Source organism: Rhinolophus ferrumequinum, chromosome X (assembly GCF_004115265.2).
Source record: "Rhinolophus ferrumequinum isolate MPI-CBG mRhiFer1 chromosome X, mRhiFer1_v1.p, whole genome shotgun sequence".
NCBI classification, from domain to species: domain Eukaryota; kingdom Metazoa; phylum Chordata; class Mammalia; order Chiroptera; family Rhinolophidae; genus Rhinolophus; species Rhinolophus ferrumequinum.
In genome coordinates, this window is record NC_046284.1 from 86,734,983 (window position 1) to 86,758,847 (window position 23,865).

The window sequence follows — 23,865 nt, forward strand, 5'->3', positions numbered from 1 at the left end:
AATTATAAAATGTACGTCCCTTTGTCTGACTTATTTCACTTAGCATAATGTTTTCAAGGTTCATCCATGTTGTAGAATGTATCAGAATTTCATTCCTTTTTACCGCTGAATATGTATGTATGTATGGTATACGCCACATTTTGTTTATCCATTCATCCATTGATGGACACCTGGGTTGTTTCCACCTACTGATTATTTTGGTTATTGTGAAAAATGCTGCTATGAACACTGGTGTACAAGTATCTGTTTGAATCCCTGCTTTTAATTATTTTGGGTATATACCCAAGGAGTGAAATTGCTGAATCATATGGTAATTCCATATTTAATTTTCTGAGGAACTGCCAAACTGTGTTCTACAGTGGCTGCACCATTTTACCGTGTTTCTCCCAAAATAAGACCTAGCTGGACCATCAGCTCTAATGCGTCTTTTGGAGCAAAAATTAATATAAGACACGGTATTATACTATATTATACTATATACTATATTGTAAAGATCTGGTCTTATATTGTAGTAAAATAAGACTGGGTCTTATATTAATTTTTGCTCCAAAAGACGCATTAGAGCTGATGGTCCAGCTAGGTCATATTTTCGGGGAAACAGGGTAGTAAAAAGCCAAGAAGTTAACTAAGTTACACACTTTACGAGGATTTCACCAGTTTTTCCACTACTATCGTCTCTTTCTGTTCCAAGATCGAATCCAGGCTCCCACATTGCATTTAGTCATCATGCCCCCTTGGAGTCTCCTCTGGCCTGTGCAAGTTTCTTGGTCTTGACTTGTTTTACGACTGTGACAGTTCTGAAGAGCACTGGTTAGATATTTTGTAGAATGTATCTCAACTTGGGTTTGTCTGATGTATTCTTGTGATTAGACTTGAGGTGATGGAGTTTCTGGGAGTTTACATTAGAGACGAGCCCTTCTGATTGCACTGTATGGGGAGGGGGGCACGATAGCAACATGACTTAGCACTAGTGACATTGACCTTGATCATCTGGTTACGGTGGGGTCTGCCAAGCTCTGCCACAAAGTTTTTTTTTCTCTTTCTACTCTATTCTTTAGAAGCGAGTCACTAAGACCAGCCCACACTCCAGAGGAGAGGAATTAAGCTCTATCTCCTGGAGTGGGGAGTATCTACATATATTATTTGGAATTCTTCTGTAAGGAAGATTTGGGATAGAACGTTTTTGACTCAACAGATCTGCAAGAGTCCAAATGTTTGACAACAAACTGTTGGCAAGACTATATGGGCACTCTCTCATATTGCGGGTAGGAGCGAAAATGGAACAATCCCCATGAAGGTGAATTTGGAAATAGCTAGCAAAACTAAAAATCTATATGCCTTCTGACCCCCAATTCTCCTTCTGGGAATTTAATGGACTGATATGCTTGCATATGTACAAAAACATTATTCACTGCAGCACTGTGTATAACAGCAAAGGCCAAGAAACAACTTAGAAGGATCAGGAAAATTGTTTTTAAAAAAGACTAATGAGCTCTCCTTCCGCCCAAGATGCCAAAAGGAAAGATGGCAAAGGGGAAGAAGGTGGCACCGGCCCCTGCTGTCATGAGGAAGGAGGCCAAGAAGGTAGTAAATCTCCTGTTTGAGAAAATGCTAAGAACTTTGGCATTGAACAGGACATCCAGCTCAAAGGGACTTCACCTGCTTTGTCAAATGGCCCGGCTACATTCCGCTGCAGCAGCAAAAGGCGATTCTCTATAAGCGCCTGAAAGTACCTCCTGCCATTAACCAGCTCCCCCAGGCCTTGGAACGCCAGACAGCTACTCAACTGCTTAAGCTAACCCACAAGTACAGACCAGAGACAAAGCCAGAGAAGTAGCAGAGATTGTTGGCTTGGCCCAAGAAAAAAACTGCCAGCAAAGGGATGTCCCTACCAAGACGCCACCTGTCCTTAAGAGCAGGGGTTAATACTGTCACCTCTTTGGTGGAGAACAAGCTCAGCTGGTAGTGACTGCACATGATGTGGATCCATCCCATCAGGCCGGCTGTCTTCCTGCCTGCACTGTGCCGTAAGATGGGGGTTCCCTACTGCATTATCAAGGGGGAGGCCAGGCTGGGGCGTCTAGTCCACAGGAAGACCTGCACCACGGTCGCCTTCACAGAGGTTAACTCGGAAGGCAAAGGAGCGCTGGCTAAGCTGGTGGAAACTATCTGGACTAATCGTAACGATAGATACGATGAGATTTGCCATCACTGGGGAGGCAACGTCCCGGGCCCAAAACTGGTGGCTCACACTGCCAAGCAAGAAAAGGCAAAGGCTAAAGAACTGGCCACCAAATTGGGCTGAATGTACACCGTTGAGTTTTCTGTACATAAAAGTAATAAAAAATTTCAAAAAAGACCAACAAGGGGAAGAGGAGCCCCACCAAACATTAAAACATATTATAAAGGTTGGACCATTGAAACACAAATGGACAGATCAGTGAAACCGAAGAGTCCACAGTACAAAAAAACATGGAAATTTAGAATAAGCCAAAGCTTGCATTTCAAACTAACAGGGGGAAAGTGGATCAGTCAATAAATACTAGTTGTGATAACTTTCTGGACCAGGTATGGGCAAACTACAGCCAGTGGGCCAAATCCAGTCACCTAAATAGTTTTCTTGAACACAGCTATACCCATTTATTTACATATCGTCTGTGGCTGCTTTCAGGTGGGTAGTGATGACAGAGACCATATGGTCTGCAATGCCAAAAACATTTACTATCTGATCCTTTACAGAAAAAGTTTGACTTTTAAGAAAATGAAGTTGTTGATCTACTTCACTTCTTAAACCAAGTAAATTCTAGATGACTCAAAAATTTAAATCCCTGAATAGAAACCACAAAAATATTAGAAAGAAAACATAAGAAAAAAAATCGATCAAGAATGGGGCAGGGCTTTCTAAGCAAGACAAAACCCAGAAGTCGTAAAATAAAAAACGTAAATATGGCTTTGTAAAAATTTAAAAATATCGAGAGTGCAAAAAAAAAATACCATAAACAAATAAACGTGTGATAAAGCAAGTAGAGTAAAATGTTAATGGTAGAATCTAGTGGATGGGTATAGAGGTGTTCACTGTAAAATTCTTTCAACTTTGCTGTATGATTGAAATTTCATAATATTGGAAAAATCAGAAAGCTAAAAGATAATTAACAAATAGAGAAAATAAAATGTTTGCAGACATTTTCGTTGGTTTCTAATTTTTCTTTTATTATTATTTTTTAAACTTTTATTTATTTGTGTTTCTCCAGGACCCATCAGCTCCAAGTCAAGTAGTTGTTTCAATCTAGTGGAGGGTGCAGCTCACAGTGGCCCATGTGGGGATCGAACCGGCAACCCTGGTGTTATGAGCATCGTGCTCTAACCAACTGAGCTAACTGGCCACCCCGGATTCTAATTTTTCATAGTTGTTTGTTCATTCATTTATTCATTCAATAAATAGTGAGGGAACATTTGCTATGTGCCAGGCACTGTTCTAGGTGCTGGGGATATCACTGTGAGTGAAATGAAATCTGTCCCTGTGAGCTCAGCTTTGGAACCCAAACTGTTGCCTTATGATAAATGCCTCAACAAGAGGTGGCTTGTACGAGTACTGCTGTTTGATATGAACAATGTTTTTCATGTTTGCTTACTATAGGTACCCCTCAATATTTGAACGCTAGTCATCAGAATTTAAGAACTGAACATTTTTTTAAAAAAACTTTTATTTATTTATTTAAGTGTGTTTTTCTAGGACCCATCAGCTCCAGGTCAAATGGTTGTTTCCATCTAGTCGTGGAGGGCGCAGCTCCCAGTGGCCCATGTGGGGATCCAACCGGCAACCTTGTTGCAAGAGCACCGAGCTCTAACCAACGGAGCTTACCTGCCGCCCCAACCAAACAGATCTGAATAATGGTCAGATGAAATCCTGAGCTCTCTGACACTCAGCATCTAAACCAAATAAATTTGGAACTCTTGCTATCTAAATTCAGGAAGGGAACATATTTAGATAGTAAGGGATACATACTTTTTATTGGCCACAGAGCACTTTGTTTGACTAAACACCATCCAAAGGCAGACCCTGTTCATAATATATTTCTTAGGAAGCTGGACTAAATCATAATATATGAGGACCTCCACAAAATGAATATACTTCAAAAACATAAAATGCCAAAATTGGCAGAAGTAGGCACAATTATAATAAAAAACTCAGGCCCTTTAAAAGATGAGTTTAAGCAAGGTTTCAGAGGGCAGATAATTCTTATACAAGTTTCTCCAAAAAAGAGAAAAAGTTGCCCAATTCATGTCATGAGGCTGCCTTGATTCAGTGCCAGATAAATACAAAAGGAAATTATAGGACCACTTCACTGATGGAAATGAATGCAAATATCCTAAATAATACAGTGATTAAATATAAGTATTTTAAAAATATACATGTTATATACCTGTTCCCTTTCCATCTCTGAATCTCTCGTGCATGTGGGGGTCTCTGACTCTCTCAGGTATGCAGGGTTCCCATACATATGTATTAAATTTGGTTATTTTCTCCTGCTAAAACACACACACACACACACACACACACACACACACACAAAACATGGCTTAATTTTTCTGCCAAAAATTCATGAATAAACATTAAAAAAACACAATTTGGGGAATGTAATCAATAACGTAAAGATTTTGTAGGGTATCCGATGGGCACTTGTCTCATTAGGGAGACCACCTCAGGGATGATGTAGATGCCTGATCACTGCACTGTACACCTGGAGCTGAAGCTGAACTATAATGAATGTCAACTACAATTTAAAAAAAAAACAAATTGAGAAACATCTACAGAGCAACTGACCTGTACTCTTAAAACATATCAAGGTCATACAAGACAAGAAAAGATTGAAGGGACGGCCGGATGGCTCAGTTGGTTAGAGCGCGGGCCCTCAACAACAAGGTCGCCGGTTCAATTCCCACCTGGGACGGTGGGCTGCAACCCCTGCAACTAAAGATTGAAAACAGGGACTGGACTTGGAGCTGAGCTGCGCCCTCCACAACTAGATTGAAGGACAACGACTTGGAGCTGATGGGCCCTGGAGAAACACACTGTTCCCCAATATTCCTCAATTAAAAAAAAAGATTGACTAACTGTTCCATATTAAAGGAGACTAAAAGTACAAAGCAGCTCAATGCAATGTGTGATCTTGGATTGGATCTGGACTAGGGAAAAATAGCTATAACAGACATTAGCAGGACAATTAATGACATCTAACATGACTTTATATGAGACAAAATAGTGTATGAATGTTAAATTTCCTGATATTGATGAGTATATTGTAGTCCTTGTTCTTAGGTCATACATGCTGTAGTACTTAAGGGTCACGTCTGCCACTAACTGAAATGACTGTGGGGGAATGTTATACGTAGGGGGGGAGGGGAGAGAGAAAGGGAAGGGGAGGGGGAGCGGGGAGGGGGAAAAGGAAAGGGAGAGGGAGAGGCAGAGGGAGAGGAGGAGCGGGGTAGGTTAGGTTAAGCAAACATGGCAACATGTTTACACTTAGTGGTTCTGGGTAGTGGATATATGGGAGTTCATTGTACTTGCACCTTTTCTGTAAATTTGAAATTTTTTTCAAAATAAGAACTCATAAACATATTCATACCATGATCAAGGAGGGTATATCTCAAGAATGCTAAGAATATAACTTAATGCGATTTATTAAATTAATGGACAAAAGGAGAAAAAAAGCATGTAATTATGACATTCAATACTCATTTCTGAACAATATTAGTAAACTAAGATTAAAGAATTTTCTTGGTTTATCAAAGTCTACTTTCTACTTGATAGCTAAGCAGAAGGGGCCTGGACTGACTGCCTACCTGCAGGTGTCCTTTATGGGAAAGAAAATAAACTACATTGTTTAAGCCATTATTCTTTGGAGTTTCTAGTACAACCTGCTAAAATGTATCTTAATTTGTGCACCCAGCATCTCTGATACTATTTAACATGGTACCAACAGTCCTAGACAATACTATAAGCGAGGAAAAGGAAATGAGAAGTGACAGGATTGATTTGCATACCGCATAACAAAATACTTAGAAAAACCATCAGAATCAACAATGAATGATTAGGGCCCGCCCAGTGGCTCAGGCTGTTGGAGCTCCGAGCTCCTAACTCCAAAGGTTGCCAGTTCAACTCCCACATGGGCCAGTGGGCTCTCAACCACAAGGTTGCAAATTCAACTCCTCATCCCCGCAAGGGATGGTGGGCTCCACCCCCTGCAACTAAGATTGAACTCGGCACCTTGAGCTGAGCTGCCTCCCGGATGGCTCAGTTGGTTGGAGCGAGTCCTCTCAACCACAAGGTTGCCAATTCGACTCCCACAAGGGATGGTGGGCTGCGCGCCTGCAAATAACAACGGCGACTGGACCTGGAGCTGAGCTGCACCCTCCACAACTAAGACTGAAAGGACAACAACTTGACTTGAAAAAAATCCTGGAAATACACACTGTTCCCCAATAAAGTCCTGTTCCCCTTCCCCAATAAAATCTTTAAAAAAAAAAAGAAACAAAAAACAATGAATGATTAGAAATAACAAGAGAGTGCAGTAGGGATAAGATAACTTATAAAAATTAACATCTTTCCTCTACCCCAGCAAATACCCGCTTGGAAAGTACGATGTCAATGAAAAGTACTGAAGTACCTAGGAATTACCTTACCAAAGAATACGCAAGGCCTAAATATTTTCATTTATTCAGATTTTTATGTCCTTTAAATGAGTTTAAAAATATTCTCCATACAGGTCTTGGGTGAGGTGAGACCACTTACAAAGGTGACAATGCTCCCTAAATTAATATATAAATTCAATGCAATCTCAATAAAAATTCTAGAATGTTTATGAGGGATTGGATAAACTTTTTATATAAAGCTCCACAAATAGCTAAGTAAACTTTGAAAAATAAGAGCAAAGTAGGAGCAATTAAGACATTCTCTGAAGTCATAATAATAAAAACACTAAGGCTCTGGCACAAGAAAGAGCAAATAGACCAATGGAACAAATCAGATCACTCAAGACAGATCCGTGTACATGAGGGAACTTCAAATGAGATGAGGCACCACAAATCAGTAAAGCAAGGACTATTTAGGAGATGGTACTGGGAAAATACTCACTATATGGAGGAAAATAAAACCAGAATCTACCTTGTACCATATTCCAAAGTGGACTCTAGAAGGGTTTAAAAACCTGAATGAGAAAGGTAAAACAACAGAGTGAAAACAATCATTGTGATTCAGAGATAGGAACAGAGATAATTCTGAAAGCCCAGATTGTAAGACAGAGAAGTGATGAATTTTTGCACACCCAAATTCAGAACGAGTATCCATCCTTGGGAGAATTGTTAAGCAGAGGGCAATAGGCACACCCCATGGTATCCTTGGGACCAATTAGAAGCAAAGCACTAATATACATGGCAATACAGACAGATCTTGGAAATGCAGGGCTGAGTAATACAAAGTTCAAGAAACAGAATGAAGACTAGCACTCTGTCATTTGTGTAAAGTGAAAACACAGATGCTCAAAACAACACTATGTATTTTAGAAGCATACATTTCAAATGACAGAAAAGCTGCCTACGGCTATGGGAATTGGGAATAAAAAAGAAAAGAATAAATATGGCAAGAGAAGGCCTCTATACTGACCTATGACAGAAACCCACCACGAACTGGAAAAGTATGATTAACTCAAACCTCTGCACTTGAAGTTCTTTAAAAGCCAAAAGAAAGCCAGTGGCCTTATTTGATAATAAAGTCTGAAGCAAGTATGTCACTTACTCAAACTCAGAAACTGCCACAGGGTACTTCTAGTGAATACCATCCCAAATTGAATGCCTTTCAAAAGACATTTTTAAAGAAGGTCAAGACTGAATAACACTAGATTATGACAACAGCTCAAATTTGGGCTCACTTTTCAGAAAACAAAGTATTATAATTCTACATTTTAAAAAGGGCCTGGAGGTAGAAGAAACCCTTTGTAAGACATTACAAAAATTACTTCTTCCCTGACTTTACAAAATCTACTGACTCTTAATAGAGGCTTTCTGGGAGAGTTAGGTCTGCTTTCCTATGTAATCCTAAAATGTCAGGAACAGATCACCAACATTAGAATCAACTGGGGAGATCCACCAGTTGATGGTGAGGGTATGGTCTGGAATCTCTGTATTTTATCCAGTGTCCCAACTGTTTCTTGTTCGACCAGAATTTAAAAATAAGTGCTCAAGAGTGTCCCATTCCAAGACAAGCATCACGCCCACTTCAGCCCATCCTGCCCCTGAAATCTCCCACTATCTGACCTGGCTTGCCCCACACTTGGCCTGGCAAATTCCTAACTCTGAAGGTACCACTCCCTTCCATCCCTTAAACCCAAAGCTATAGTGCACACCTCTCCTGAGAATCCACAGGCACTTACAACCCACTACCCGTCTCTGCCTCTCCTCTTGCAGTAGCTGTCTGGACCTTGGTGAATGGCACCATATACCTACCAGGGTCCCCCAAATTGGAAACCTGGGCATCAGCCTCTATTCTCCCCTTTCTCTTTAATCCTTTCCCACTCTCACAACCAGCCGTGGCACCCATCCAGCTGTTTTGGAATCACCTGTAAACTGTGTGGCCCGCCTTGTGAGACCCTGAGTAAGGAGAAGGCTGCAATCTTATCTGTCCCCTTCATCACAGCTCTCCGAGAGCCTAGCACACAGGTCCTGGCTCACAACAGGTGCCAAGTAAATGTCTGCTGAAAAGAAACCAATCATCTACTGCACTGTTCGCTCTGCCTGGAAGCCCTTTCCTAGCACCCTCCTGGAGCAGTTCTGAGATGGGGACAAGCCTCGGCTGCTTGAGGGGGGTGGGAGTGGGTAACTCACCGTCTTTCATACTCCATATCCTGATAGGGCCTTCGGGGGCTGCTGGGGCCCCTCCTCAGCCGCTGGCTCCGTTTCACTTCCCAGCCACCCCCACAGCTGCCACCATGATCTGCCAGCCTGGGTGATGCCTCCTGCAGGGACTCTGGGGAGAGAGGAAGGAAAAAAGGGGTCAAAGCAGTTGGGGCAGAGAGGGCCTCCTTGAGAAACGCTCCTTGTTAAGGCTCTCTGCTGTCCCTTAGCCTGAGGACGTTGTTTCCCAATTCCTAGTGCTCCTGAGGACCAGAGTGGGAAGGCAGCTGCTCCTCCCCCCCCCGCCCACCCCCCCAGTACTTGGCCAGCTCCTTTCCTTCCCATACAAATGTGAGATTAGAGTCCACTGCCCTAATAGAAAGAGCAAGGCCTTCAGCAGACAGGGAGCATCTTGCAGAGAGAACTGGTGGTGCCACCCATTCTGTGATCAGGGCGTTGCCATCTGAAACTGGTAGACAAGTTCAAGCCCGGAGCTACCTGCCCAGGGGGAGTTCTCGGTGCTGAATGACTTGTTCCAGATTGGGCACATTAGGCATAGAGGAAAGACTTCATAAAAGGGTCCCAGGCACCCACCAGTCTCCTTCCATGGACCCCCAAGGTGTGATTTCATCCTCCCAACAAGATGCTGGCTGCCCCCTATAAGACAGCAGGAGACCATGAAAGGCTTAGGGGGTGAAGGGGCTAACTTGGCAATGAGACAGCTGCCGCCTCCCTGGGCTCCTGGCCAACACAGCTTTGGGCCTCACACGGCAACTGGCTCAGCCCTGAACCCTGTCTCTTATGAGCAGCCAGGTCCCAAGGCAGCTTTCTCCCCAGAGCAAAAGGAGCCCTTTCAGAGGCTTTTCCAAACCATTGTCCTATTCCGTTGGGATGCAAGGGCAGTCATTTCACCTAACCCTCAGGGCTACCATGAGAACTAAGGAATTCCCAAGCCACATGACTTGGCCAGGGGTCGCCACACAGTATCCCAGAATCCTCAGGTCTCGCCCTCTGAACAGGAATCAGGCAAGGCCAGGCAACAACAGCATCTGCCCCACACTAAGTTACCACCACACCTTTCCTCCGTTTATACACACACACCAATTTTCTCTTCCTCCTCAAGCTACAGGGAACCAGAGTTACCTGCTCCCAGATGGGTAAGAGTTAGAACAACCAGGGGCCCCAGCGGATAACAGCTGATACAAAACCCTCAGTAGACTCTGGCAAAGGGGCCAGTCACACATTGGTATCCACAACAGATAGGGACCAAAGTCACAGACACGCGCCCCAAATAACTCTGGGCCAAAATCACAGACAGGAACCCACAATAAGTATGGGTCATAAACACACCCCGAAGCCCCTTTTCAATAGATGAACGTCAGAATCACAGATAGGAACCCCCTTCCCAAAGAACGGGCAATAAGTCATACACATTCCTTGCATTCCCTCCCTACCCAGTTAAGTCGGTTAGGGCCAGTCGCAAGAAGACTCCCTATGGATAAGGACCTCTCCCCATGGATAGGGACCAGAGTTAGACACACACTCCAAGGATAAAGACCAGGGTCATACAAACGTTCTTACTCCTCCTTCCAAGACTAAGGACCCGAGCCACAGAACACCCCCACGAACAGGAAAGTAACAAAGTCACACAGAACAGACAGCACAGCCCCTCTCCTGTGGATAAAAACCATAGCCGCAGACACTCGCCTCCCCACGGATAAAATTCGGTGTCTCAGGCACAGTAAGCCACAGTATCCCACTCCCATCCGTCCCTCCCTTCCCCCAACCCGCGTGCACCTATCCAGTGTCCCGATCGCGCACGCGCCACGGCTCTCAAAAGGGGGAAAATTTTTTTTAAAAAGACAACCCATCCCGGGCTCAGACAGTGCACGCATCCCTCAGTTGCAGCCCGCAGTCCGCCCTCTCTCCTCTTCTACGCACCACCCCCCGCCCCCAGCCCCTTACCTCCGCCCCCACGACCAGCGTCGACGCTCACCTTTTCGGCCCGGGCTGTCAAGGGAGGGCTCCCTGACATCACCTCGGCCCGCTGCCACCGCCACCAACCCTCCCAACTCAGCTGGAGCCGGTCCGCGCGACAACCAAGTCCGAGGCTGGAAACTGAAAGGCGGGGGAGGGAGGAGGGGAGAAGCGCCAATCGCACTGCCCTCCCCGGAAAACTAACTGCCACCTACTCCCCGTCGGCCGCAATCAGCAGCACAAAATGGCGACCAAGAGCAGGGAACCGGCGCTTCGACCACCATCCACCTACCGAGGGAGCGCGCTCAGGCTGGTCGCGTCTATTGGTCACCGTATGCCATCGGCCAGCCCCGACCCGCTCTGATTGGCCAGCATCTGCTACCTCCCCATTCCCTGTGCGAACGCCCACAAGTCGAGAAAAGGAGTAGCTATTGGCCAATCTGGCGAGGCCCGCTTTTTAGAAGCTTGGCTTCCTTCGAAGATGAAAGACAAACGGAAGCTCCGCCTCTTCTCCAAGAGGGCAAGGGAAGTTCCTGTGCGTTTGGCTGGGAACTGCATCCACCCAAATGTCACTGCTTTCTTCTCAGCAAGGGTAGGAGCTGACCACTCAGGCAGAACTGCCATAGCTCCATCGAGAGGATTGGAAAATGGTTGCTCCCTTAAGGCCATGACAGAGGGAGACAAAGAGGGCTGCTCAGCGCCTCACTCGCTTGAAAAAAATCCAGACTCGGGGCCTATTTAGTGCGGTGGGGGCAGAGCGACAACTATCGCGCTGGGGTCAACTGCAGCTGCGCAGAGTCGCACTTCCGTCCCCGCCCCTGAGAGCCTGCAGAACCACCTGTCATGGCGGCTGGGCTGTTAGGTTTGTGCGCTCGCCGCCTTTTGGCAGCAGCCGCGACGCGAGGGCGCCCGGCTGCTTGGCTTCGCTGGGAATCCAGCTCCTCCAGGGCTGTGATCGCCCCGTCCGCTGTGGTGGGAAAGCGGGCACCAGAACCTACTATGCGCTGGCAGGAGGACCCAGATGTAGAGGACGAAAACCTCTATGAGAAGGTGAGAGGGAGGGGAAACGGGACGCCAAAAGGGTCAGTCGGGGACCAGCGGATGGGGCGCCATAGAGGACGTTGCTAGGCGGCTGAGGATTGTGCAGCTGGTGAAATCCTTGAAGACTTGGGAATTTTGCCTAGTTTCTTTTCCTCCTTTGTCTGGTGATATCTTCTGTTCAGGGCCAGAGATTAGATTGGCCTTATGTTGCAAACAAGTACCAAACCTGAAATGGGCAGTGCTCAAAACACTTAGAAGCAATACAGTATAATAATAATACTAAACACTGGTACGACTTTTTTTGGTGTCAGTGTTCTAAACACTTGACATACATTAATTCATCTAAATCCTCAAAACAACCCTATTTCGAAGTAGGTACTCTTACTAAACCCATTGAACAGACGAGAAAATTGAAGCACAGAGATGGGGAGTGGCTTGCCCAAGTTCGCATAACTGAATGTGTGTCAGAACCGGTATTTGAACTTGGATCTACCACGTCTGTTGTGCTCTCTTGATAGCAGAGCCTCTGAAATCAGAATACCTGGGCTAGAATACAGGCACTGGCAGTTACTCACCTGAGTGACCTTGGGCAAGTAACTTAACCCCTTGGTGCCTCAGTTTCTTTGTAAAATGGGCAAAGTATTAGGACACCTTCTAAAAAAATAAAATATTACACCTGCCTTGTGTAATTAAATGAGTTAAAATGCTCCGAACAGCATCTGGCACTTAGTAAGTACTCAGCATTAGAAGGTGTTTATTATTGCCACTTTCCATCTCACTGGGATATTGTGAAGTTTGTATATGTGAAAAGGCCTGGCACATAAGAGGTAATTCATCGATACTAACCTCTGATTGAGGGGCTTGGATATATAGGATACTCATTCATTCATTCATTCTGTAAATATGTATTGAGGGCCTCCTGCGTGCCAGGCACAGTTCAGGGCCCTAGGGGTTCAGCAGCGTGGAAATCATATAAAGCCCTTGCTCTTATATGATAGTGGAGAACACAGAAAATAAATATGTAAAATATTTGACAATAGTAATGTAGAGTATGTAATGGATCATATAACATAATGTGATACAGGCGATCTAGGAGCATGCTACTTTGATAAACTAATAAATGCTAGAAAGAATGTTAAGCAAGATAAGTGGATTGAGAGTGACTTGGGGTTAGGGAGTAATTTTATTAGGTTGAACCATAGGAAATTGCCAATATTCAACCATTTTTGACCTATGAAAATGGCAATTTCCCATAGTTCAACTTAATAGACAAGGTGACTAGGGAATGCCTCCTAAAGGAAGTGATGATGAAGCCAAAACTTGGAATGAAGAGGCAGATCCAGCCATGAAATCTGGGGGGAAAGGCTTTCCAGGCAGAGGGAACAACTAGTGCAAAGGTCCTGTGGTGGGAAGGGCTTGACAAGTCCCAAGAACAGAATGAGAGGAATTTAGGGATGGAGAGGAGATTGGTCCAATTAGAAGCCAGCTTATACAGGGCCAGCATAAGGCTTTGTGGAGCAGCAGGAAACCTCAATGATTTCTCCTTCCGCAGAACCCAGACTCCCATGGCTACGACAAGGATCCTGTTGTGGACGTCTGGAACATGCGCGTCGTCTTCTTCTTTGGCTTCTCCATCGTCTTGGTCCTTGGCAGCACCTTTGTGGCTTATCTGCCTGACTACAGGTCCATGGGGTGTCTAAGAGAATGGGATGGGTGTGGGCAGAGGCAGGGGTGGAGGTTGAAGGGGATTCTGCCAGGAATCCTGTCCTACCCCATTGAGGAATGGGGAGCTAAGGTGGGGATTGGTGTCCAGTGAGGCTCCCTCATGTCTCCCTCGCACGCTGCTGCCTCCAGGATGCAGGAGTGGGCCCGCCGGGAAGCTGAGAGGCTTGTGAAATACCGAGAGGCCAATGGTCTCCCCATCATGGAATCCAACTGCTTTGACCCCAGCAAGATCCAGCTGCCGGAGGATGAGGACTGACTGGTTGCTGAGTGGGGCTCAAGAAACACCACCTCCTCCACCCCCTGCCTGCCATTCTGCCTTCTCCTCAGAGCACCTAATTAAAGGGACTGAAAGTCTGATTGGCTGGTGTTGATTTTGTTGTACTGGGGATGTGGGAGTGGGGGTGTCAGGCCTTAAAAGGGCCACCACCACCTTTTCTGGGTGTTCCAATTATCTATTGCTGTGTAACAAATACCCGAAAACTTAGTGGCTTAATATGACAATTTAGTGTCATCTTTCATGGTCCTGTGATTGACTGTGCTCAGCTAAGTGGTTCTTGAGGTCAGACAGTGGCTGGTACTGAGTCATCTGAAAGCTCTACTGGGATGGACATCCAAGACGGCGTCTTCACTCATGCCTGGCACTTCAGTCTTCTTCCAGGTGGCCTCTCTGGAAAGCTCCCTTCAGGTCCACCCTCCCTACCGCAAGGGTAACCCCTCTCTCGACTTGTAACAACATAGGTTAGTTTCGTCTGGTTTGAAACTTCATACGAGTGCATCCATACATTTTTGTACCTGACTTTTTTAAATATATTTTTTTATTAGTTTCAGGTGTGCAAAACAATGCAATAGTTAGACATTTACACCCCACAAAGTGATAATCCTCCCCAATCGACTACCCGTCTGACACCGTACGTAGCTGTTACAATACCATCTAGTATCTTCCCTATGTTGTACTTCACATCCCGTGACTATATATACCTATATAGTTAGTTCTAGTTGACATTCAGTATTATTCTAGTTCAGCTTCAGGTGTATAGCGCATTGGTCAGGCATCTACATGTCTATGACGTGACCCCCATGGTAAGTCCAGTGCCCATCTGGCACCTTACATGATCTTTACAACATTCCTGACTACATTCCCCACACTGTATTTCACATCCCCGTGACTATTTTCTGACTACCAGTCTGTACTTCCTAATCCCTTCAGCTTCTCCCCCATCCCTACTCCCTCCCATCTAGCAACCATCAGGTTTTCCTCTGTATCTCTGAGTCTATTTCTGTTTCGTTTGCTCGTTTATTCTGTTCTTTAGATTCCACATATAAGTGAGAGCATATGGTATTAGTCTTTCTCAGTCTGACTCATTTCACTTAGTACCTGGCTTCTTTCATTCAGCTTGGTGGTATGAGACAGGTCCACGTTCTTACGTGATCAGTGGTTTGTCCATCCTCATAGCTGTGCTCTTTTCCATTGTATGAACAGATCACACTTCATTTGTTCCAATGTTGATGGGCATTTCGGTAGTTTTCTGTTTGGGGCTATTAAGAATAATTCTTCTGGGCGGCCGGATGGCTCAGTTGGTTAGAGCGCGAGCTCTTAACAGGGTTGCCAGTTCGATTCCCACATGGGCCGGTGAGCTGCGCCCTCCACAACTAGATTGAAGACAACGAGCTGCCACTGAGCTGCCAGTGGGCAGCCGGATGGCTCGGTTGGAACGTGAGCTCTTAACAACAAGGTCACCAGTTCAATTCCCGCATGGGATGGTGGGCTGCGCCCCCTGCAACTAGGTTGAAAACGACGACTGGACTGGAGCTGAGCTGCGCCCTCCACAACTGGATTGAAGGACAATGACTTGACTCGGAGTTCCTGGAAAATACACAGTTACCCAATAAAATTTAAAAATATATATTAAAAAGAAACGAATAATTCTGTAAACATTCTTATATACATCTTTTGATGGATATATATATATGCACTCATTTCTCGGGCATATACCAAGGAATGGAATTGCTAAGTCATAAGGTAGACAGGTGATCAGCTTTAGCAAATCATGCCCACCTTCCGGTCTCCACTTCCCCCGTGGTGAATGCCACATCCTCACCATTACTCATTCTCCATTTTTCTTTGTAATGGCCTTCTGGTGAGTGACTGACTTTTAAAGGACCACATTGGGATGAAAGGGTGGGAGTTGAGTGGCTCCTGTGTGCCAGGCACTGACATAGCAGGATCTCTGTCCTCAGGAATTTCCCAGGATGGGTGTGGGGGCCAGTGTGAGTGGTCAGAAAATTAATGTTTTCACCCTACTGTTTGATCCCAAGGGTATTTGAACCTTGATATTTTGGACCCAGCTTTGCTCTGGCAACATACCAACCTTCATCCTTCAATCTGCTAGAGCATTTATTACACGCAAGGCCCAGAGAACAAGACAGTCCTGGTAGCAGACACTCAGTTCTCTGCCACATGCCAGTGCCTTACGGCTCCAATGTGCACTGGCCAACTGCCAGGGTCCCCATGTCTTCACCGAAGGGCTTCCTCTCAAGCTGCAGAGGCTGTTCTGCCTGCGGGCCTGACAGGCTGGAAAGGCCAGGAAATGAACACCCCCGGCAGCTGCCCTCAAGGAGCGATGAGAGCTGATAGATAAGTACCCCTACCCCCTTGCCTCCCAGATGGGACATCTCCAAGGTGGGTCCTCTCCACTGGCCCCCAGAATTCTGCAGTGGAAACATGTTCCAAGTGCCCACAGTGCTAAGTCGCTTAATAATGCTCTTCATCAGCTGCCTTCTCTTCTTCGTCTCACTTCCATACGTCCTCCCTGTCCAACAGCTGCTTCCTGGAATCACGTCCTGAATAAAACACTTGGCTTCAATCCTTGTTTCAGGATCTGCTTCTGGGGGGACCTGAACTCAGACATTTTCTGTCCTCAGGGAATTTACCTCAAGGCAGTGAGTAAGACTGAGAGTACACAAGCACAGAAATCAACAGATGAGGTAAGTTCTAGCAGAAGGCCAGTGTGGCTGGAATGTTGTGCTTACTGGAATAACTGGAATCTTCCAGGCTAGAGAGGAAGTTATAGAGTGGTCATAGGCCACATCCCTCAGGCCCCGGGGGCCATGGTTAGTAGTTTATATTTTACACACTACACAAAGGTGACCAGAAGCTTACTGAAAACCCAGCTTAGCAAAGCCCATCCCAGACCATTCTAGGCTGTCTAAAGTGGATTGCTTACAGTTTTTCTCATAGATTATCCAGGAAATAAAAACAATATCTTACCAGCTTCACAATTACTATTACTGATACACATAAGCACCACGAAATAAACTGAGAACAGCTGAAACTGTGAACTTTATAATGTGTTGAAGGAAAACTGATGGAAGGATCTGATGTTCTGAACAAAACATGAATCTGCAAATTTTGATCCTAAAATATTAGACTTGGTGAAAACTGGCCACAAATAAAGCACAGAATTACAGAAAGCTATTCATTCAACAGATATTTAATGAGTGCCTACTGGGAGCCAGGCACTTTTATAGGCAGTGGGGATACAGCAGGGAAGGGAAGATTAAAAACTTCCTGCCCTGGGCCTGCCCGGTGGCTCAGGCAGTTGGAGCTCCGTGCTCTTAACGCCGAAGGCTGCTGGTTCGATTCCCACATGGGCCAGTGGGTTCTCAATCACAAGGTTGCCGGTTCAACTCTCGAGTCCCGCAAGGGATGGTGGGCTCCGCCCCCTGCAACTAACAACGGCAACGGGACCTGGAGCTGAGCTGTGCCCTCCACAACTAAGACTGAAAGGACAACAACTTGGAAAAAAAAAAAGTCCTGGAAGTACACACTGTTCTCCAGTAAAGTCCCGTTTCCCTTCCCCAATAAAATCTAAAAAACAAAACAAAACAAAACTTCCTGCCCTTGTGGAGCTTATATTCTAGCAGAAGGAGATAGACGATAAACAAATCACATTATTTGTACGTTGGGAGGTAATAAGTATGCATTAGATTAAAAATAAAGCCAGTAAGGGGGATGAGGAGCGCTGGGTGGAAGAAGCTTGTATTTATTAAATAAGGTAGTCAGCTTAGGCCTTCTTGAGAGGTGATTTTTTTTTTTTGAGAAAAAATATCTGAAGAGAGAGATCAGCTACACAGATGCAAGAGCATTTCTAGTAGAGAGAATAACCTGTATAGTCCCTGAAGCAAGAATGGGCCTGAGCTGTTCAGGGAGCAGCTGAGGCCAAGGAAATATCCGGGGCAAAGTTATTATGGCTGAAATGTGACAGAGACAGGAAAATTGATGCATAGATTGAATTATCACTGTAAAAATTAACCTGAGGGGTGGCCGGGTGGCGCAGGTGGTTGGAGCGCTGTGCTCCTAACACTGAGGTCGCTGGTTCAATTCCCACATGGGCCGGTGAGCTGCATCCTCCACAACTAGACAGAAAAACAATGGCTTGAATCGGAGTTGCGGGGGAAGGGGGAAATGGGAAGAGGGGAGGGGGGAAGGGGAAAAATTAACCTGAAAATGATTCATCCCACTGAAAACAATTTCAGAAAAATGAAAACGGCCAAATTTTGCTTTGGGTGAACTGTACTGTATGGCATTGAAGACGGAATTAAATTGGCTCAGTATTCACTCCAGGGCAGACTTTCTCAATAGAAATTCATCTGCGTTGGTATAATTCCAATTGTAAGTAAATGTTAATATTTGTAAGCAGAGCCAATACATCAGAGATCAACGGCATGTGAGTCAGAGGGGCGAATCCAGGACCAACCAGGATCCAGGCAAGGCAGCTTGGCATCAACCATCAGTGGAAGGGCTTATTCACTCATTCACTCATTTATTCATTCGTTCATCCAGCAAATATTTACCAACTGCGTGTTGTTGTGTCACAGGGGATACAGCAGTGAATAAAACAGGCCAAACTCCCTGCCCTCTTGGAGCTAACTTCTTGTGTAGGAAACAGATAATAAATGTAAAGAATAACAATTTTGGGTAATGATAATTTCTAGGTAAATAAGTAAAGTGTATAATACGGTGATAAGTGTTAAGGAGAAAAATGAAGAAGGAAAGGGTATAGTGTGTGTGTGTGTGTGTGTGTGTGTGTGTAAATTTTAGCTAGAGTGGCCAGGGAAAAGGCCTTACTGAGATGGCATTTGAGAAAGACCTAGAGAAAGTGTGTGGTTGAATAGAGAACTTTGAAACAAGAGCCATGATTGCTGGACAGTCATAGTGGTTTAATGGCACAGATTCTAGAGCCAGACTGCCTGGGTTCATATCATAGCCTCCTGCATACCAAATATGTGACTTTGTGTTCCCATTTTCCTCCTCTATCAATTGGGGCTAACTACATTCACGACCTCCTAAAGATATTGAAATCAATTTGAAAGTGTTTATAATGTTGCCTGACACAGATTAGGTGTTTGTAAATATTGGTGCAGTGAATGAATCCTCATTAACATTAATGTAGTGACCATAGCAGTTTTTTAATAAGTGCCCTAAAAAATGAAATTGTGGTAATCCTGGTTTGGGGAACGTTCAGATTGTGGACTCAGAGTGGAAGGTGGCTTTGGAATCCTGGCAGTCACTACTGAGAGGTTTGGGGTCTGGTATTGAAAGTGATGGTTCCTGAAGACAAAGTTTGAAAAACTACGTAGGCCAGTTAGGGCCTTTAATAGTAGTTGTGAGAAAATGCAGGATTCTGGGAGTCGGTCATCTCAAAGGTAGAGAGGGTCTGGGGAACTCTGCCAGGCTCAGAGTGAGGATCCAGGGTCTCAGCTGAAGTTCAGGGAAGGAGCAGCCATGGATGATGCCACGAGGTGTCCATCAGAGGTACACCTCTGGGGGCCTTGAAGTGCTGTAACCTTGTCATTTTACACTCTTCCCAACTCCCTTACCTCCTTCAAGTCTTTGCTAAGTATCAGCTTCTCAAAGAGGACTCCCTTATTTAAAATTCTCACCGCCCCCACCATTCATTCTGTTTATTGTTGAGTTTTCCCCCTCCACGGCACACACAGACTGCATTGGGTGTGTTGTCCTTTTAATTGTGGTCATGCTACCAGGAATTAAACAAAAATAAACTAGGTTGTTATTTTAATGAGAGGGAGGAGGAGGAGGAGGAGGAGAAAGAGGAGAGAGAAGGAGAGAAGGAGGGAGGGGGAAGGAAGGAAATCCTCAGAAACTCTGAACCCATCAAGATGAGGCAGGACGTGTGTGTGTGTGTGTGTGTGTGTGTGTGTGTGTGTGTGTAGATTCGAACAGATTCCATATAAATGAAAAATACTCTCTGCACACACTTTCTAGCCTCTGCTTCCGCCAAGATTCTAAGTTATATTGACCTCTGGGCCACCATTTCTCTCACCTGGAATCTGCTTTCTCCCTTCTCCAGAAAATTCCACTCACCCTACAAAGTGGCCTCTTTGGGGGAAGCTTTCATTTTGAAAAATCAAGCTCAGATGGATCAGTTTGTGATCTGATCCTGAAAAAGACTTTTGATTAATACAATCCATCATTTTTAGTTTAAAGTCTACTTTGCCTGATATAAGTATAGCTACACCTGCCTTTTTTTTGTTTCTTACCATTTGCTTGAATGGTAAAAAGTATTTTTTCCATCCCTCCACCCTCAGTCTATATGTGTCTTTTAAGGCTAAAGTGAGTGTCTTGTGCTGTTTGCTAATGTAGTTTGTTAATGTAATGTAATGTTTGTTAATGTTGTTAATGTAATTTGTTTTTGGCAAATACAGTAAGCACCCATGTTATTAGACAATACTGTACTCAAATATCATGATAGCTTGCATAGTTACTGTAGTTGTATATTTGGCTCCTGCACGCACTGAATTCAAAAGAAAAATCTTGGTTTCTTTTTGTCCAGGGCTTGTTCTACTCAATTTAGAATCTCAAAGCTGTATAAAACAATAGGAGTTCCAGGGCTGGCCCGGTGGCTCTGGCGGCTAGAGCTCCATGCTCCTAACTGTGAAGGCTGCCGGTTCGATTCCCACATGGGCCAGTGGGCCCTCAACCACAAGGCAGCCAGTTCCTCATTTTATGTAGTTTCCCCAAAAATAAAACTTAGCTGGGCAATCAGCTCTAATGAGCTTTTGGAGCAAAAATTAATATAAGACCCAGTCTTATAGTAAAATAAGACTGGGTCTATAATATAATACAATACAATACAATACAATGTAATATATAAAACCGGGTCTTATATAATATACGACCAGGTCTTATATTAATTTTTGTTCCAAAAGACGCATTAGAGCTGATTGTCCAGCTACGACTTATTTTTGGGGAAACATGGTAGGCTCTTTAAGTGCAGTATTGTTCCTGATGTCAAGAACAGAAGACTGTATTTTTTTTTTAATACACTTTTTTTCCCCCCTCAAAGATTTTATTGGGGAAGGGGAACAGGACTTTATTGGGGAACAGTGTGTACTTCCAGGACATTTTTCCAAGTCAAGTTGTTGTCCTTTCAATCTTAGTTGTGGAGGGTGCCGTTCAGCTTCAAGTTGTTGTCCTTTCAGTCTTAGTTGTAGAGGGCGCAGCTCAGCTCCAGGTCCAGTTGCCGTTGCTAGTTGCAGGGGGCGCAGCCCACCATGCCTTGCGGGAGTCGAACCGGCAGCCTTGTGGTTGAGAGGACGCACTCCAACCAACGGAACCATCCAGGAGCTCAGCGGCAGCTCAGCTCAAGGTGCTGTGTTCAATCTTAGGATTCGAGGAGTTGAGCTGGCAACCTTGTGGTTGAGAGCCCACTGGCCCATGTGGGAATCGAACCGGCAGCCTTCAGAGTTAGGAGCATGGAGCTCTAACCGCCTGAGCCACCGGGCCAGCCCCCAGAAGACTGTATTTTTGAAGTTACAAATTTGTACGCGTATATAGAACTAAAACGTTGTCATGTCTCTATAAGCTGCTGTGGGAGGGAGGAACAAAAAGAAGAACCAATTTAAACAGGACCTTCTAAAAATTGTTAATTGTGTAAACTTTGCTTCTTTTCAAGTTATTGTGATTCCTCTTAGTTACTGAGTTTTATTTTGAAGATATTTAAATATTGCACCTGTACAAATTGTATGATCAATGCACAGACTATTGCACTCAATTATTTTCTAAGCTGGGATATTAGAAGTGACAACTTTTGGTTGAGTATGTTAAGGTTGCATCAGAATTTTCAAAAATTTATTGTAGTTTGCAAATTCTTATTAATTGAAGATATGAGTCAATGCAAGTGACTTTTCATCTTTTTAATGATCTTTTGAGCAATTTATATTTTTTGTGATTTTATGCAACCATATTTTTACCTTGTCTTGACAACTGAAAGATGTATACGGTTTTTGCCAGAAATGTACTGTATACATAGTGTTAGATATAACAGATTTTACTGGTATATAAAAATTTTGCCGTTAAAATAAATGATTTCTCACTGAGAGGAACTTTTCTACCAGGTTGGGGAATATGGAGCTTAATATATCATACCTAATTTAAAATAATTTCACTGAAATAAACTCCATTGCTTTTACTTTGATTTAAAAAAAGATAAATAAAATGAGTCTCTTGTAGGCAACATATCGTTGGGTCTTGTTTTTTTTTGTTTTTTTGTTGTTGCTGTTTTAAACTTATTCAGCCATTCTATGTCTTTTGATTGGACAATTTAATCTACAGTATTTATGTTTAAGGTAATGATTGATAGGTAAGGGCTTACTATTGCCATTTTGCTCATTGTTTCCTGGCTGTTTTGTAGATCCATTGTTCCTTGTTTCTTCTGCTGTCTTTCTGTTTTGATGTCTTTTGGTACCGTATCAGCATGCTTTGACTTCTTTATCATGTTCTTTTATGTAATTACTACAGGTTTTTACCTTGTGGTTACCATGAAGATAACATCAAGTATATTAAAATTATAATACCCTATTTTAAGTTGATAACAACTTCAACAGCATACCTAAACTCTGCACTTTTACTTCTCCTCCCCCTCACAGTTTAGGTTATTGATGTACAGTTTAATTTATATTGTGTAACCAATAACAAATTATTAGAGTTATGGTTATTTTTAAACTTCTTTTTTTCTTCCCCCTTTCTTCTGCCTCCACCCGCCCTCCGGGTCAAGCTGTTTTCTCAGTGTAATTGTGTGGGACATATGCGCTCCCCCCCCCCAGGCAGTCGGTCGCCAATCGTGCTCACAGCCTCCGCCTGCTCACAGCAGTACACACCCGGTGGCAGCTCACGCTAACCTCTGGCTCACGGCAGCCCAGCTCCAGAGAGAGCTGTTGTTGTTCACAATCTTAGCTGTAGAGGGCCCAGCTCACTGGCCCATGTGGGAATCCAACTGGCGGCCTTAGGCATTAGGAGCACAGTGCTCCAACCACCTGAGCCACCCGCCCGTTTTTAAACTTTTAAACTTTTAAACTAGAGTTGTAAGTGAATTAAGCACCATCATTACCATATTACAGAATCTTACAGAAAACACAATAACAGAAAAATTATATACAGTGTCATGCAGGGTGTCACGCGGGGTCTCAGCTCCTGCTCCCCACATAAGAACACAGGATATCGTGAGGCCAAAAAGGAACACCCACGGAGCCATAGATAGGGGAGTCATACCACTATATTCTCTCTGGCGGCCAGGCGACACACACACACACACACACACGAAGCACGATCCACACCATCCGCAATCCGCCCATCTGCTTTTCTGCCTGCCAAACAGCCAACCAACCAACCAGTCACGGCAATTACATCAGCAGCCAATTGGCTAACCGGTTACAGCCCATGGCCAACAAATCACAGCCTACGGCCAATCCACTACGGGAGCCAGCACCCACCCACACGAGGCCGAAAGCCTAGAAACTGGTCTCTGGGACTCTGTGCCCACATACATATATATTTTTTGAGCTTTTCAAGGAACTTTATTTTTCCAGGCTTGTGAGAATTAAAAAACAAAAACAAGAAATTCTGAGAGCTCCCTGATACCACAGAAGGACAAACCTGGACAGAGAGAATCTAAATAAACTGCTCACTCATGGTTGCTTAGTAGGAAGAGCCAGGAAGAGCATTTCCTATCTTGGCCTTTTCTTTGCTTCTTTAGCTACTCAGCTGCATCTAACTTGTCTAGAAGACTAACATAAACTGAATTGTTATATGGTGCTCCTCCTAAAAGGCACGGTGGATTTCTTAGTATTAAGGTTTATTTTTAAGATGGACACCCTGCATTTTCATATAGGTAGAGCTTAATGCCATCTTTATCTTCTATCAAAAAAGGAAAC

General features: G+C 44.3%; 2 protein-coding genes and 1 pseudogene across 10 annotated transcripts in view; 2 read left to right on the forward strand and 1 right to left on the reverse strand.

Annotated features, from left to right (window-relative positions):
* Window positions 1–11,237, reverse strand: part of RBM10 (RNA binding motif protein 10) — a 28,072-nt gene extending 16,835 nt beyond the window's left edge. For 5 of the 9 annotated variants that reach the window (XM_033105382.1, XM_033105336.1, XM_033105344.1 and 2 more), the window contains exons 1-2: window positions 10,855–11,237; window positions 8,881–9,022 (exon numbers count right to left, since the gene is read on the reverse strand). In XM_033105382.1, the coding sequence (XP_032961273.1) occupies window positions 8,881–9,022; window positions 10,855–10,924 (212 nt within the window). In that variant the 5' untranslated portion in view covers window positions 10,925–11,237. The remainder of the gene's footprint in view (window positions 1–8,880; window positions 9,023–10,854) is intronic. The other 4 variants (XM_033105401.1, XM_033105391.1, XM_033105372.1 and 1 more) reach the window with 1 other exon arrangement.
* Window positions 1,510–2,305, forward strand: LOC117022170 (60S ribosomal protein L7a-like; annotated as a pseudogene).
* Window positions 11,238–11,416: 179 nt separating the features above from the next.
* Window positions 11,417–13,989, forward strand: NDUFB11 (NADH:ubiquinone oxidoreductase subunit B11). Its single transcript, XM_033105957.1, has 3 exons — window positions 11,417–11,916; window positions 13,460–13,590; window positions 13,762–13,989. The coding sequence occupies exons 1-3, from the start codon at window positions 11,710–11,712 to the stop codon at window positions 13,886–13,888; spliced, it is 465 nt and encodes a 154-aa protein (XP_032961848.1). The 5' UTR covers window positions 11,417–11,709; the 3' UTR covers window positions 13,889–13,989.
* Window positions 13,990–23,865: the final 9,876 nt, after the last annotated feature.

Bases quoted from the DNA above. Each gene is read 5' to 3' on its own strand.
- NDUFB11 (XM_033105957.1), top strand. From the start codon at position 11,710: ATGGCGGCTGGGCTGTTAGGTTTGTGCGCTCGCCGCCTTTTGGCAGCA. The intron at 11,917-13,459 runs GTGAGAGGGAGG...CTCCTTCCGCAG, and splicing joins ACGAAAACCTCTATGAGAAG to AACCCAGACTCCCATGGCTA. The intron at 13,591-13,761 runs GTCCATGGGGTG...TGCTGCCTCCAG, and splicing joins GCTTATCTGCCTGACTACAG to GATGCAGGAGTGGGCCCGCC.